At 38.2% G+C, this 17,742-nt stretch overlaps 1 protein-coding gene across 1 annotated transcript in view; it reads right to left on the bottom strand.

Moving 5' to 3' along the window:
• The window catches only part of LOC122788679 (vomeronasal type-2 receptor 26-like), a 161,646-nt gene that overhangs the window by 120,480 nt on the left and 23,424 nt on the right, over nucleotides 1–17,742 (bottom strand). The window contains exons 3-4 of the mRNA XM_044055575.1: nucleotides 16,712–16,746; nucleotides 7,460–7,751 (exon numbers count right to left, since the gene is read on the bottom strand). Coding sequence (XP_043911510.1) covers nucleotides 7,460–7,751; nucleotides 16,712–16,746 — 327 coding nt within the window. The remainder of the gene's footprint in view (nucleotides 1–7,459; nucleotides 7,752–16,711; nucleotides 16,747–17,742) is intronic.

The following is a 17,742-nucleotide window of genomic DNA, read 5'->3' as shown; positions in this document are numbered from 1 at the left end:
AGCTGGCCTTTGACCAACATTTGGCCAGGGTAGTAAGAAAATCATTCTATGTCACCCAACTTATAAGTAAGGGCAAAGCATCCAGGTCCAAGGAAGTCATAGTGCCCCTTTATTCATCTCTTATCAGACCATCATTGAGTATAATGGCCCCTTTGGCATATACGTGACCAGACATATGCAACAATTGGAACAGATACAAAGGTTCGTTACTAGGAGAATAAGGGGTATAAACACTTTGTTCTATATGGATCACCTTCAATCCATATCTCTGTAACCAGTCTCCTACAGGTTACTGAGAGTGATCTATGCCTGGCATACAAAGCATCTTCAAATCCAGCTCTGATGAACCTTGTACACATCTACAAAAAGAAGACCATCAGAATCACTAGATCCAATGATTTAAATTTTGCTTGTGACATAAATAGGACGTGATGGTGAGACAGATATGTGTCTCAGAGGATCCCCATGTTCTGAAGTAGGCTCCTCATGAAACAGAGTCCATCCCTAACACTATTTAATGGAGGGGAAATCAGAAATTCACCCCTGGTCTGCCCCATGTCTCTGATACACAGTGTCAGGCAGTAACTATGCACAAACTAACATAGCCTCCCCATATAACCTCCCTCCTAATAAATGCCCATAATACATAGGGCACAATTGGGTTAAGTTGCAAGGCTAGCCTTATAAAGGCCCTGGTGGTCATCAGCCTAGTGTATTTATTTATTTATTTTTATTTTACATTTGTTGACTGGGAGAGTCCAACTGGATATATGTCCATTTTCAGCGGAGGCCCGGGGAGAAAAGCTCCACTTATTGTACAAAAACAATTACAAAAACAGAGCAAAAACAAAAGAAAAAGATACAATATTTCTCAAAGTTTAACACAAGGTACAAACAGGCAAACTGTCAATTATACAATAACTCATTTGAAACGTAGGATGGTTAGTTTGCTAATAAGCAGTTGAGTAAAGAACACCGATAGTAGGGTTGGGTTAGTCAGGGTTAAAGCAAGGGCCATTGTGATTTAAAGTATTTTTAAGGCCTTTCTTAAATAGGGGTAACGAAGATTCCTGGGTGAGATCTGCAGGAAGTAGATTCCATTTTTTACCAACAGAGTTGGCAAACAGAGAATCCCCATCAGAGTTATTGAATTTTAGAGTTAGGACCAATAGTTTATTTGATGATCGTAGTGGCCTGAGAGCACTATGAGGGCTGATAATGTTTTTGAGGGCAGGGGTATTTAAGTACTTTGTGCGCTACTACAAGCTGGTTGAACTGCAGAAGGGTAGGAAATTCTAGCCAGTCAAGTAGTTTTAAGTTGTTACAGTGGTGAGTACTGTTTGCCATACCAGTAGCAAATCTAGCTATGTGGTTGTAACAGGAGGATAGTTTGTTGTCAGTTTTGGAAAGGTTGGTAAATGCTGGAGAAGCATAAAGAATCTATGAACCTGTAAATTAGTGAAGCATTGTGAGGAGTTAAGCTTAGAGTAGCTAGCATGCCCTTCAAACAGCACTAATACCATATCATAGCCTTCTCTACATTTAGCCCAAACCCCAGGGACCACCAAAGGAGACCTCTGTAAAATCCAGTCTTTAAACCCTCCCAAATATAGGACTAGACAACATGATGTGCAATTTCCTAATGTCTCAGTCGCCAGTTTGGCAGATATAAGCCTCCTGAGACAATGTAGCAATTTCCTGTGTTCACAGACATCCACTTAAATTAAAGGAACCAATGCAGTATGAGAAAAATGCACTTGCATAACTACCTTGATGACAAAAATCTTGTGTACAAACATGGTTGCCAAGAGCACACACACTCTACATCCATCACACCTCCCATTCATTATATACATAAACCATCTTATGCTGAGGCACTAAAAAGTAACTTTTCTAAACCTCAATGACTACCTAAGGCTGCAAGCAATAATGCCTATCCTCAGAAATCTCTAAAGCACACACCAAAAGCAACACCAAACACCACACTTAAGCCTACTTCCAGTCGTCTCTCAGGAACAAAGACCATAAGGCAAACAAACACCTTACCCAGGACTCTTCTCATAGGGGACTTTGTTGCATGATACACAGATGGCCCACTTGGCAGACTAATTAAGGGAACAATAATGGTTAGTAGCTTTTCTGGAGCAAGGATCCAACACAGTATGCATGAACTCAGGTCACTGCACTACAGGTACCAGTATGATTCTATCATAGTCCACATGGGTGTACTGTATAAACAGAGAGATTATTGATCTCTCTGAATATGTGTCACAGACAGGTATATGCCTTGCACTGACCAACATTCTACTTTTACCAAGGATGATGCCACAATGTGAACAAAAAATGATTGAGTTTAACAACTGGCTCAGTTTCATGTGTCATTCCAAGGGATTCAGTATCTGTCAGAATTGGAGGACATGGTTAACAGACCATGTTGCCTTGCCAAGGATGGTCTGCACTCGTTTCCCCCCTGGGCTTCCAGATATTGGATAAAACATTATCTAGCCCTTTAGAGCCTTTTTTAGGCAGTGCCAAAATGAAAAACCTATTGACATGGCAAATAAAACCCAAAGGAACCTAAAGGTATTATTGCTCAGTGCTAGGAGTGTTTACAAGAAACTCCACATCCAACAAGATCTGCTCACTCTGAAGAATATAGACATCTGTGCCATTACCGAGACTTGGTTTAAAGATGCATAAATGAAGACAGTACTCTGGCTGTGCAGGGCTTCAGGGCTTTCCACACTTTTAGACCACCAGAAGCACAGACAGGGACTAATGGTGAAGGTGTTTTGATCTACATTAGCAACAAATATGCCAATAGGTTGGTTAAACAGGCTGATACCCTGGTGTTCATCCACATGCAAATCACCATAGACAAAGTCACTTACCATATCCTAACAAGCTATAGGTTATCATCTATACCCCAAGAATCCCATAACTCATACACAGACCTATTGGAGGCACTCATCATCCAACTTAATAGCCTATTCATGAGTAACTTTAACTATCTCTTTATAGACTGAGAAACATACAAGGCTTCCAACTCACAGGCAAGCTGTTTCCTGGAGTTTATTAACACAAACACCATTGACCAGATAGTGCCCTCTCCAACCAGAGGTTCAAACATTCTCAACCAAATATTGCACCCTGCCCCCCCCCCCTTGTGTCACATCCTCACTGGTGAGGTCAGACCACAAAGCTATCTTCTTCAAACTAAAAATTGACTTAGAAAACCCATTTAAACATGTAATAGTGAGTAGCTATTCTAAAGCAAACTACATCCTATTAAGTGACAGTTTGTCAAAATGTAATGCCTCCCCAAACCTTGAATTCACAGCAACCCATGCAGAATTGTTCATGGAAACCCTGTGCAACTATGTAAATGACTGCATAGAGGTTGCTGTACACACCAGAGGTAAGGTCATAATAAACACCAAAAACAAACCACACTGGTGGAGTCCTAACCTTAAGAAGATATATAACAAAAGGAAACAAGTCATGGCCATAATCAGAAACAGCAACTCTCATAATGATAAGAGCTCACTGATTTAATTAAACAGAAAGCTGAGAGGACTAGTTAAATCCAACAAGGACAATTATGAGGTCAAGACAGCCTTATAAACTAAGGACAAGGAGAAGGCCTTCAACAGTTATGACCAAAACCTTAAAGGCAACACACAACTCTGTTCCGAACTGGTGTTAAATGGTATCACCTTTACTAAGTAGAGTGACATAGCGAATCTGATGGCTGACAAATTCAGCTCTAACTTCACCACCCACTCCCCCTTCCTCCTCTGTGAAATTCTTTGTGGCACAGCCCCCCCCCCCAACTATCAGGAGGGAGCAGGTTATGTTGGCGCTCGCTAAGGCCAAACACACTGTCTCTGTGGTCCCTGACAATATCCTGGGTTGCTTCCTGAATAGGCTAAAACATGATCTGTCAGGACCACTTGAGGCACCTTTCAACTACAGCCTCGAAAGAGGCTATGTACCATGTGAATGGAGGACTGCAGTAGTTATCCCTCTTCACAAGGGTGGTCCATCAGCTGACCCCAGACACTACAGATCCATCAGTCTGACTAGTCTAATATGTAAAACCATGTAAAGAATTATTGGTATAAATCAAAAAAACAAAAGAATTATGGGGATGGTCAACAAAGAGATTGGCAACCTACAGACACTGGTCTCATCATAGTTTGACTTTGTAAGGAAAAGTTCTTGCTTATTTAACCAGGTAGATTTCCTTGAGAGGGTCACCAATGCAACAGATGAGTGAAGAATAGTGTATACCACCTATCTTGACCTGGAAAAGGTGTTTGATGCAACACCCCACTCAGGTATAGTTGGAAAACTCAGTGAACTAGGCATAAATTCTTGCATAACTTGCTGGATATCCAGCTGGTTCACAGCTGGGACTTAAGAAGTCATGATTAGTGAAGCAGCTCCACCAAGAGAAGGGTCACCAGAGAGGAAACTGAGGGCTCCATACTGGGATCACTCCTGTTCGGCATCTATTTCTCAGAAGTCAAGGGTAATATCAAGGGCTTCTGGCATACCAAGTTTACAAATGAGTGTAAATTGGGAGGGATCACTGATTCCCGCAACACTAAAATCTTGCAAGATGCTCTAACACAAACAAATGACTGGTGCCAAAGCCATGCATTAAAACTCAAAACCCCAGTACCTAATGTCAAAGCTAGGTCTACCAGCTACTCTGCAACCCCCCCCCCAGACAATACTTCATTTCCTTTGTTTTATATTTTAAGTATTTAATAGAACCACGTGTTCTGTTTCATCTCGAGAGTATCAGTTTACCTATTTTTTTTTCTAATCACATGCCATGAAAAACATTACTAGAATTGCTCTTTTGGGTGTCAGATTCCTCCTAAATACTTTTATCTGCATTGCTTTTTCTGTTTCAAGACATAATTTTGATACAGCATCTTTGCCCTTTTCAAATTTAGATTAATAGCTCTTACTATACTAGCAAAAGTCGAAAGTATGAATCATTTAACAGTGAAAGATCATTGTTCAGATTTATAGTGGTTCCTGGACTGTCCATAGAAGAATATTTAAGCAATTTAAAGTAATGGAGCCCTCATCAGACCTTGTACAAGAATGGGCTCTGAAGAACAAGAAAATTGAACCTCTGATATTGAGCTAGACTGCTCCCTTTGTGACAGGTAGAGCAGATATTTGTTCCTCTAAGTGCATGATGATTCTACATTATTTCTTTCTTTTGGAATGTATATAAATTATCTATTTACAGATCTTATCTATATACAGATATTCCATCTTTTAAAACCTCACTTCACTCACACCTATCTTTATAATGGAAGTGCTCTTGCTCCCATCCTACCTGATCCTTCTAATTCCCTTTCCACTTTCCCACAAATTAAATATTCTATCACTGCCCCCTCATCTCTCTCAAGTATTTTACCAACTACTGAATAGTTATCCCATGCTTAAAAAAATTTTTTTTTTGTACTTGCTCTCTATTGAAATTTATTTGATATATTCCTCAGTTCCATATTTACTCTGTATTCCTATAAATCTTTTTTTAATGCTTATGTAAAATGTGTACTTTGTATGTGTATATATATTTTTCTGGAGCTTTTCTCCCTAGGACTCCATTGAAAATGAGCTCTGTGTAGCTCAATGGACTATCCTGGCAAAAAAACTGCAAAAATACCAAAAACTGTATTGTAGTACCTTTTGGGAAAACGACCACCCAGATTAATTATTCCATTGATAAAACACCTAAGAGCTGACTTGGTAGTTAGGGATCTAGGAACACATGCAGATAGTAATCTGTCCTTTGACCAACATATAGCCAAGATTGCAAAAAAATAATTCTATGTCGCCCAGCTTATAATTAGGTGTATGACATCCAGATTCAAAGAAGCTATAGTACCACTTTACTCAGCTCTTATTAGACCCATCGTTTAGTACAATGAATGCTTCAGCATATATCTGACCAAGCATGTGCAACAGTTGGAATACCCACAGAAGTTCCTTACTAAGTGAATCCAGGGCATTAACACACTGTCCTACTCAGATTGCTTTAAGGCCCTGTTTCTCTACTCTGTCTCCTACAGGTAACCAAGAAGCATACAAGGATTTTTTGGGCCAAGCCTCTGTTTCTGTCTCTGTCTTTCACCAGAAAAAGTTACACAGTGTTGCTTTGCACATTCAACACAAATACCCAGATCATTTGTTCTTTCTCTTGCATGCCTGTATGGCTGTGTACACACACACACACACACACACACACACACACACACACACACACACACACACACACACACACACACGCGCGCGCATGTGCATACACATATACACTTGCATATGTTTTTGTTTTGATCACATCCGGGTACTTTTCTGTCATCTGTATGATTGCATGTCTACCTATTCATCCATAATAATTTAATCTATAATGAGCCTGCATGACTGCTTGTATTAACCACAACTACATTCAGTGTAACATGATGTGTGTGTGTGTATATATACACACACACACACACACACACACACACACACACACACACACACACACGCACACAACCACACACACACACACACACACACACACACACACACACACACACACACACACACACATTTGATTTACCTTCAAAACGTTGTGTCCCAGTTGGTTGAGTCTGAAAATGTTGCAACCAACATGTCGAAAGTACAAAAGTACAGAAGCATGAACCCTTGGAACATCATATTTCCTCTCTGAGAAAGTAACCACGTGGCCCCCAATGAAAAAAACACAAACGGTAGCAAATTACACCCATCAAAGTGGATGGCTTTGCCCCCCACACCACCCTATTTAAATATTCCAACTCCAAGATCGCACTACAGAGGAGAAAGGGCAAAGTTCACCATGGTGGCCAGGTGGTTACTTATCCAGAGAGGAAATACGATGTTCTGGGAGTTTGTGCTTCTACACTTATGACACTTTCAAACTTGACGAACTGCGCCACGATGTTATGGAGGGGAATCCTCACAATCACTTATGGCATTCAAAAATGTACATTTGGCAAATAATGTAGTTCAGCAAGAGATTAAATATTTTAGAGCATCTGTTTGGTCATTATTTACTTTTGCAGGTGAAGTATGCAAATCTACTTTATGCTAAATTGCTTGCTGGTTTTACTCATGCCAGTAATTTTTTTTTTTATTTTTTGTAATTGTAATCACCCAGGCTGTGGCTGAAAGTGATCTACTTAGATCAGTGCACTAATCCTGGAAACAAATTTAACTATGCAAGTAAATAAACTGCAGTTTTGACAGTTTTATAATCTAATGCTTCTTATTATGCCTTTTACAGTTTAAACATTTTTTTTCATCTGAATTGTGAGCTTTGCTTCTCAGTGCCTTTAATATGTATCATCCCAAACATATCTTGCAAGTAAATTCATGCTGTTGAGACTTACTAATGAAACCTTACCTGAGGAAATCTATGTAGCCCCAGCAGCCTTGCCAGTGTGATAGACAGTGATGATGCCACATCTCCAATTATTCCTAACAAGAATGGGAATGACTGGCATCTGTAATTTGGCACTGCACTCTCCTTCCCTGATAACAGGTACAAAGCACTTTGCAAAGCTTTTATCTCTGAATAGCAAGAATCATAAATTCTGAAACCCATGCTGATATTTGGCAGTATTCGGTCATTTTGATTGATTTCACTAATTGCAAATATCACAGCTAGCATATCTCTGTATACACGTATGTGGAATCTGCAAAATAATATATATAAGTTTTAGAAAAATGCTTTTATCCTCCTACCTGCGTTATGATTAAGGTCAAAGTAAATGCTTGGGTAATGGAATTAAATATTAAAATGACAAGGTGTAGTCAAGGATGATTTGTAATATTTATTATAATTGGGTACTTTGAATCTTCATAGTTTTTTGTGGATAATTATATTAATTAATGTGGAAAATCTGAAATCAGAAAATTCCAGCATGAAATTGAATTTTAATCCCTCCCAGTTCAAAAATGACATGAGTGTATAAGTGAAAGCTTTACTTCTCCTGTTAAATAACTCCGAGCCTTAAAGTAAGTCTTCTGGTTTTTTTTTGTATACTTTGCATTTTTATTTTCTGAATTCCTTTGTAGCTGAATGAGTTTTGCAGTTGCCATTACTGTCCCGTAAACTACCACCTATCATTGGTTCGTATTTTGTATTGTGCTCCAGTCATGTATCTTCCCATAGTTAGCTGTGTGCATTATTACATTGTTCACAGCCCATGTGTGGAGACTGTTGTTTCTCACATTTTCCCATCAAATTGCAGGTATAAGAAGACTTGCTATAGTAACATGATGACAGGTGCTCGCCAGCTTCCATCATGTGAACTGTATGGTGATGGACATGCCCTAGTATCACTGCACATTAATTTTTTATTTATGTAGTAAATGGTTTTGTACAGTGGTACAATTTCTAGTCTTGACCCCATGTGGAAGTCATAGAATATAGTAGAAATCTGGCCTGGTCGCCAGAGCTAACCTCCTCTTCTTGCTTTATGGAGTGTAGAGAGGTCTGCAGAGGTGGACAGCTGTTACCTGAACTTGTAAGCCGTACTTGAAAAATATGATGATTATTCATGAGGAAGTTTTTCAGGTAAAAATCCCATGGACAAAATCTTATAATAGCTAATTTGGACCACATGTTATACAAAACATTACTGAAACTAAAATTAACAAGAAAGTGATAATATAAAAAAGAAGCTGATGGGAGCCATGTAACAGACAAAAATCTGTTACTAATGGGAGTACTAAAGAAAGTTTTGCTGTACTTGATTAAAATAAGAATGGTCCCTGAGTAATTATAATGGCTGGTCTCATGAAAAATGACTTAATAATAGGAGATTTATCACAAGTAATGTACTACAATCAAAATATTGAATAAGATTAAACAGGAAAAAGAAATACATACAGAAAACACTTTTTTAGTTTAGTGTATGTAATTTTTTCAATATGATAATTTTAAAGAGATGATGAAATAGTCATATCTAATAATTTCCTGTATATTCTGTTTTCCAGCTAGTACTGTGAGCTTTTCATTCACCTTTCCCCACTCCATTGCATTGCTGTGTTCTGAGACTGTCAGTCTAATTGTAATTGTGTTTCCTTTTGCAATTGTACTTAATTGTGGTTTAGCAGCTCATTTCGTCTGCTGTTGTCTAACTTTTTGTAATTCTGTTTCATTTAGGGACATCATGGCTTTTTTCTGATGTCATGCCGTTCTAACATACTGGAGTCGTAATCTGTTTATCTCTACCTTTGTACAATATTCCGTCTGTTCACTGTAACCGTAACATTGGGTCTATGTTAATTCCTCGAAGAGGCATTCTATCAAACGCCTCTTCATCGACCTTTAAACCACGAACCGTGAAAACAGTGAATGGCCACATCAGTGATTTCTTTCCCTGGGAAAGAAATCTCTTGGCCATCCTCATCAGTTTGCCATTTTCCCCGCTGTACTGCAATCCCTGAGTTGGTATATTTAGTTAGTGGGGTGTGGGGGCACCCCCCACTTTGTAAAGTTTGTGGTTATGTGTTGTTATTTGTAGGGCAAGTGTTTCATTCCCAGGGAAAGAAATCACTGATGTCGACATTCTGTGTTTTCAAAGTTCGCAGTTTTAGGGTCGATGAAGAGGCGTTCGATGGAATGCCTCTTCGAGGAAATAATATAGACCTGTAACATTACCTTCTTTATCTCTCCTCATTGTAAGCTCGATGATTTACCTTCAGATGGATAGAAGATGTCTTTTCTGTAGTTGCAACACACAAACTTTAACTATTCCCACAACTGTCTATTGTGTTAAGATGTACTAACAGTTCATAAAGTGAGTCAAGCCAGAAATATACCTGTGCAGTCAAACAGCAAACAAGTCATACTTTATAGGATGCCATGGGACCAAAGTGCTCATTAATTTGCTCAATGAAAAGTTTGCAACCACCTGGCAAGTGATTGTGTCTTTCTATTTGCTGTGTCCCATGTCTATCCAAAATTATAACTGTTGTAATCACTGCAATTTAAGTGATTTTGCCAAATTAACTCCTCTACTTTTCCCAGAACTATATCTAAAAATAACTTCTCCAGCTCATACTTTTAACTCACTTCTATAACAGTAAACTGATGTCCACTTAAAAACATCCCCTAAGCTAAAGCTGTAAATTAATTTAATAACATCCCCTTAGCTAAAGCTGTAAATTCATTTAATAAGTCCTTCCTCAATATACTAGACTTTGCAGGTCCATTAAGAAAAGAAGTTAATGAAAAGCATACCTGCTGCATAACTATCCTTTGAAACAAAATGAAACAAATCATGACTCTTAGGGACAACGCATGAAATGATGGGAGAAAACTCAGTTGTCCAACTCCACTGCAAAACACTTAGAAAGTGAAAAACCTTACAAGTACAAATAAGATTAACTACAACAAGAAAGAAAGTGAAAAACCTTACAAGTAAAAATAAGATTAACTACAACAATAAACTACAATATTCTAGCAGTTGAGATTCTATACTATTCTAGAATGGTATTAACAAGAAACAAGAAAAAAAAAGAACAGAAACTAACATAATCAGCATTCAATGCCATGAATGAATGACTAGAGATATTACAACTTATTTTTAATGAAAAATAAAGATGTTTTTCTCTTCTACAAATTCCAGCTATAACACTCCCACTATAATCATATCCTCAATGGATACCATAATCCTTGTTCAAGTTTTCCAGACCAAAATACTAGCAGTCATAATTTGATCAAAGCCTTAAGTTCATCTATCATGATAACTGTACCATTTCTAAAACTAATCAAAAGCTTAGCATAGTGTATAAAATTTGTCCCTTTGTATAAATTAGTCCCTTTCTAACACCTCAGTCACTAGTAAAATGCCTCAGTCACTTCTGCTCCCTATCTTTCTATATGCAGCTCCAGCTTTAAGTAATTTTCCAAAAACTTGCCTATACAAACTAGAGATGAGTTACAATAAAACTGCAAAATTTGTATCCAGGTTTTCAAACAGAACATACCATTATATAGCTTTCTAACAAATCCCATGGCTTGTGTTGCTTATAGCTTAAAACAGTGCACAACATTCTATATAAACCTTAAAAATATCCAATTGTAAACCACAAAACTGCAAAGTGTACCCCTACAAGAAACCTGAGATCACAGTACCTCAAGTCTATTACAACTAACCATATCATGTAACTGCTGCAAAGACTCTCTATATTATGATTAAGTCATCAGAATTTGGAACTCAAGGTTCATCTTATAACCAGAACTAAAACTACACATCTAAACAAAACTCAGACATTTTCTAATAACAAAAATCTCATGCTATTGTACACAGTGAAGATTTCTACTCATCTACCATGACCTCTGCCACCACTGTTCTGTTTATCTACAAAAATACAATCTACAAAACATAAATTACTTTTTCCCCTATATAATTCCCTGTACCCTTATTACTCCTCCCCTTCCAGAATACCCCCTCCTTCCTCTCTATCTTCACCTTAGTAATCCTACTCAACAACTTAATAATTTCTTTTCCACCGCACCTTTTCCCCATGTCTCTGAAGTTGTCTTACCTCTACTAATACCCTTTTTATTTTTTCTTGTTCTTTAACTCATTAGAATAGTTTACCAATGTGAAATGTTCTCCCTAGCCAATATGTTGCACATGTGAAATATGTGTATTCTTCAGTTTTGTAAATAATGTAACATAGCTACTAATATGTTTTTTATTTTTCTTAACTTCTTACTTGAATTGTTAATTAAATAATTAGATTCCAGCTGCCAGCTTCTACAGCATTCAAGCCAGTATAACACGCCCCTAGTAGTATAGGATGTGCTACCCACTACAGCATGCCCCTAGTAGTATAAGATGTGCTGCCCACTACAGCATGCCCCTAGTAGTATAAGATGTGCTGCCCACTACAGCAGGCCACTAATAATATAAGATCCACTGCCCATTACAGCATGCCCCTAGTAGTATAAGATGTGCTTCCCACTACAGCAGGCCCCTAATAATATAAGATCTGCTGCCCCTTACAGCATGCCCCTAGTTGTATAATATGTACTGCCCACTACAGCAGGCCCCTAATAATATAACATGTGCTGCCCACTACAGCATGCCCCTAGTAGTATAAGATGTGCTGCCCACTACAGCAGGCCCCTAATAATATAACATGTGCTGCCCACTACAGCATGCCCCTAGTAGTATAAGATGTGCTGCCCACTACAGCAGGCCCTAATAATATAACATGTGCTGCCCACTACAGCATGCCCCTAGTAGTATAAGATGTGCTGCCCACTACAGCAGGCCCCTAATAATATAACATGTGCTGCCCACTACAGCATGCCCCTAGTAGTATAAGATGTGCTGCCCACTACAGCAGGCCCCTAATAATATAACATGTGCTGCCCACTACAGCATGCCCCTAGTAGTATAAGATGTGCTGCCCACTACAGCAGGCCCCTAATAATATAACATGTGCTGCCCACTACAGCATGCCCCTAGTAGTATAAGATGTGCTGCCAACTACAGCAGGCCCCTAATAATATAAGATGTGCTGCCCATTACATCATGCCCCAGTAATATAAGATGTGCTGCTCACTACAGCAGGCCACTAATAATATAAGATGTGCTGCCCCTTACAGCATGCCTCTAGTAGTACAAGATGTGCTGCCCACTACAGCAGATCCCGAATAGTATAAGATTTGTTGCCCACTACAGCAGGCCCATAATAGTATAAGATGTGCTGCCCACTACAGCAGGCCCTAATAGTATAAGATATGCTACCCCCTACAACAGGCCCCTAATAGTATAAGTTGTGCTGCCCACTACAGCAGGCCCCTAATAGTATAAGATGTGCTGCCCACTACAGCTTGCCCCTAATAGTAAAAGATATATTGCCCACTACAGCAAGCCCGTAATGGTATAAAATATGCCGCTCACTTCATGCATTTGTCCCTTGATCAACTTATTACCACTTATTTGTCTGTATAAATATGTCATATTGCTCTAGGCAAATAAGACTTTCACATTTGTGACATGATTTTGCTGTTCTTGTCACATTCTCTTATACTGCTTCACAGAGACATCTCTGTCTGAGTTTTAAACTTAGTAGCTGTATGAAAAAACACAGTTATAGCCATACTGGTCGTACCATGTACTGCAAAAGAAGTTAAGCAACCTAATCAGTTAATTCTTCATTCTGGTACATTTCTCAGCTGATGAGTTCAGTACCTCTATACAGGTCTAATAATGGCTGTAGAAGTTGTCACAGTCTCAAACCTTAGCCATGTCAAACACCAAAGTTATAGTATATTTAACTGGTACCATCCTTCTTTACCAGACTGATTATTTCTGACATTGCTTTATTGTCTTTGAGCCCCACCATTTTATAAAACAATTTACTGCTAAGTAACATTTTTAATCAATATTGACAGCACTGTACTGACTTCTATTCAAACCTCCCATTGTCACTTCTGTTTTCCTTTCATTTTTTCCTCCAGCTTGCATCACTTTTTGCTATAATGTTGTCATAAGCCTGCTCCCATATAACTTTAGTTGATTAAGCCGTGCCTCTGACATTTTTATCTTTTCTTTTATTACTTTCCAGTACTGCACTTCACGTGTCCTCATTCCAACACAACATTGTTTTGTTTTTTCAGCATTTCTGTCTGTAGTCATCTTCAACATACTCCTCAGGTTCATACTCCTCCAGTTCATTCAGCACTGAATCTTCCACCCCAGACTAATACTTATTTCTTTAGGCTTACCCTCAAAATCATTGAAACATTAACTGCTTCCTTTGTGAATTGGAAGGACTTCCTTCTATATCACATGCAAATGTGCAGCAGATGAAGTCTCCTCCCTAATCTTCTAGCTGTACAAGCTGTTTAAAGTGCTTAATTTTGATTTGGAAAACCCCACTAATGCTGACAACTTCTGTCCTACCCACCCAAGAGTAAGTTACAACTTCATACTTTCTCACCATTATATCACTTTACTCTGTTCTCCTGTACAGTTTGCACTTGGCCTTCATTGTTAGGTTCCTCCATCTTCCACCAATATCTTGCTTTTAACACTGCCTGCTACCTTCTTTTGAATCACATTTACCCCTAGCTCACTGACCCTCTACTGTTCTGTTTTATATTGAATCTTTCTCATCTGTTTTACACCCCCTTCCTGAGCTCAACCCATGATTTATAAGCATCTTGAAAAGCATTCATTCATAATAGCTACTTATCCTGATTAACATATCTATCCCATATCCTACAATGACTACTCCAGCCTGCACTTATTTGCTTATTTCCTATTCTCTAAAATTAAGATATGCAGAGTCTCTGCATGCAGCTTCTCTTATATCCCCCATTTCAAATATAAGATTAATTCTCTAAGCAAACACAATACTCTTACTTTACCTACTGTTATATGTGACAGTGGGCTCCAACATAGACTTTCATGCTGATACGTAACCTCAGAATCCTCCACTATTTCCTGTTACATTAGCCACTGACTGTTATTAGGCTACTGAAATGCAGCCAGTATCTAAAACAAACATGACTTCTTCAAAGCTGTTTAGTACTGGAGAGGAATGACATCTCTTCTATTTCAGTGGGATGACCAAAGTATTTCTGCTTCGTTATGCATAATATCATCATTGTTACTGAGGTGAAAAAGTCTGTGTTGTCTCTCTCTATTGTCACTCTTCCTTTCAACAGTTCATTTTGTATATATGTAAATAGTCCTTCTACTGATAAAAATGAATGCATTTATGATACCTGATAGAGTGGTCTGAAGTATGTCAGTGAGATAGGCTGAATATCATATCATGTGTTACATTCCCTTGAAATGTAAACCATGCTACAATGAGCGTGCACATTATGTGGAGGACATTGGCATTGTTAATTTATCTTTCTGGGTTATTTTGCCACTGTGGAGATGGGTAGTTGAAAGATATAAGTTCCTAATGGCTATAATGACTTCTTTGATTGATCTGTGTACTTGTTCGTGGATGTTTAATGTGTTGTAGGGCACTTTCATCATGACTGCTTCAGTCACTCTCCTTGATACTGCAGTTCTATGAAACATTGTGTTGTGAGAGTTCTAAGTTCAGTTCCCTTAAGGAATATTCTTTGTCCTATTTTTTAGCAGTCAGCTTGCATATGTGATACATTTCAAAGGTATGCATTTTTATGGCCCTTTGTACTCTGACCTCTGCAGTGTCTCACCTTGACATTACATAGTTTATATACTGGCATGTGTACTGAGTTGCTACATTGACCCATCTTGGGACAACATTTTTGTTTTTAATGACCTTCATGATGTAGTATGGATGCATGGCTAACACTCCATGTTGGTATTAGGTATGGTGTGGGTTGTTACATTACTTTATTATATTATTTTTTAGCCCACATCTCCTGTGTATACTTCACAGTCTTAAAATGGCTATATTGTCTACTTTTCCTATTAATATTATGTTATTTGATTCACTTTGTACTTTAATGTTCACTCTGTCTATGACTTTTGTTAGTAAGCTGAACTCCAGCCTCAGCATCTGTGTTGTATTTGTATTGTACATATATTTATGTATGTATTTGCAGATGTTGAATATGTCAGCATGGAACAACTATGCATGTACTTGTTAGTTCTCAGTGCCTCTATCAAGTAGAGCCACTGGAGTGATCCCTGGGGTGAACTTTCTATTACCCATCCACTCATCCAGATTTCTCTTGAAGAGGGATGGCGAGGTGCTCTGCTTGACATGTATGGGAAGTCTATTCCAGAGCACGGGCAGTCTCTGGGTGAGGAACCTGTCCTTCCAGCATGTTCTGTTGATTGTGGTAATGAGGTTGAGCTCGCTGGAGTGTGTGGTGCAGAGGGATTGGGATTTCTTTAGAGGTAGCATTTCTAACAGAGCTGGGTCAGACATGGCTTTGTAAGTCAAGCAAAGATCACGTCTAAGTAGGCGTTATGAGACAGAGAATAGCTGGAGTCTTTTGAGTCTGTCTGTGTAGAACATGTTTTTAATGCCTAGGATCATCTTTGTGAGGTACTTCTGTGGCCTCTCCAGCTGTTGCTGGTGTCTAGTGAGGTACATGCCAAATGGGGCATTATACTCGATGACTGGTCTAATGAGGGAAGAGTAGAGAGAGATGCTGACCTCTTTCTTCCTGGATGAAAACCTCTTGGTAATGAGATGTGTCACATAGAAGGATTTTCTGACCACAGTGGCATGTGGTGGTCGAAGGAGAGGTTGCTGTTAACCTGCGTCCCCAGATGTCTTATAACACCTTCGGTGTTCAATGGGCTCCCGTTGATGTGGTAATTAGTGGGAACTGTATTTAGATGCATCCACAAGTTGGCTTACCATGATCTAATTGCAAGTCTGTGCTGCAGCTGCAAGAGGAGGCTCCTTATAATGCAAACTATCTTGGCAACATGCATATTTGACGAATCCTCTGGCATGTTTTCTACCTAGTAATGCGACATAAAATGTCTTAATCCCTTCCTTTTATAAATGTATATGACTGGTATCATTTTCTAGCATAGAACTATAGTCTTCTTACTAATGCAAATATTTATTACATGAGAAATGGGCATATGGAGTAAAATGTATAGCTTTTCCAAGCTGATTTACCTACGAGCAATCAAAGCATACTCATCTGACTCACCGTTTTTTAAAAACATGAATATCAAAACTGGTGAACTGTAAATAAAAAAAAAATATTTTCTTACAGGGAGTCAAGCTCCCTGCACCCCACATGTGGGAGGCTTCACCCCACCCCCTTAATTATATATACCAACTCCATGTTCACATCTCAGTGGAAACAAGGGAAAAAGTCCTCAAAATGCACTATGCCTGCTCACACAGTACAACACATTGTGGTGAAACTTGCAATGATATTAAAGTTTTCAGCTAAAATTACTCATCCACAAATGTCAATGGTCTATAACTATGCCTTCCAAATGCATATTATTTATTTCATGAAAACAAGTAGCAGTTTTAACATAGAATGACACTGACACCTTAATGACAAAAATAACATTGACATATTTACTATTACTACCACAAATGTTTTAAGTGTAAATCAAGTCCTTTCATTATTTATAAAGTTTTGCCTTGTTTTCTTAAACTTTGCATGTGGTTTCTCTAGCCTTCTCTGATATTTATTCACCAGTTCATGGTTTAATGTTAACATTTGACTTTAATGATATACTAGGCAAATAGCAGTATCATGTACACTGGGTGTATCTTCAAACAAATTCAAACCACCAACATTTGGAGCTCTCTTCTTACTTTTTCCTCACTAATAATGAGAAGATGAACTATAAAGAAATTGATTACATGAGTTGACCGAAATGACCACTCTTGCTAGTAATAAAAACACACATATCTTTATTTTTTTACATTCTTGTTCTTGTTTATTTATATTCCAGACATGTAACATCCTTGGTATGCTTTGCTTTTTTTTCCAGTAATGAACTTTATTCCATAGCATCAATGATGACATTTCATAAAGAGAAAACAAATAACATTTAGCAACTCGTGTAAACATGAATTCTGTTATAATAACCAAAATAAAACTGAGAATGTGCCTTTTAAATCACCACAAACCAAAAAATGTATCCAGGTACAAATAGGAGGGATTTGGTGGTAACAAAAACTCCTTTATTACCAATTCACAAATTTTTTTTTTCTGAA

The sequence above is a fragment of the Protopterus annectens genome, chromosome 14.part0, assembly GCF_019279795.1.
Source record: "Protopterus annectens isolate FY-2018-M chromosome 14.part0, PAN1.0, whole genome shotgun sequence".
In the NCBI taxonomy this organism is placed as follows: domain Eukaryota; kingdom Metazoa; phylum Chordata; order Ceratodontiformes; family Protopteridae; genus Protopterus; species Protopterus annectens.
This window is presented reverse-complemented; position numbering and strand designations above follow the sequence as displayed.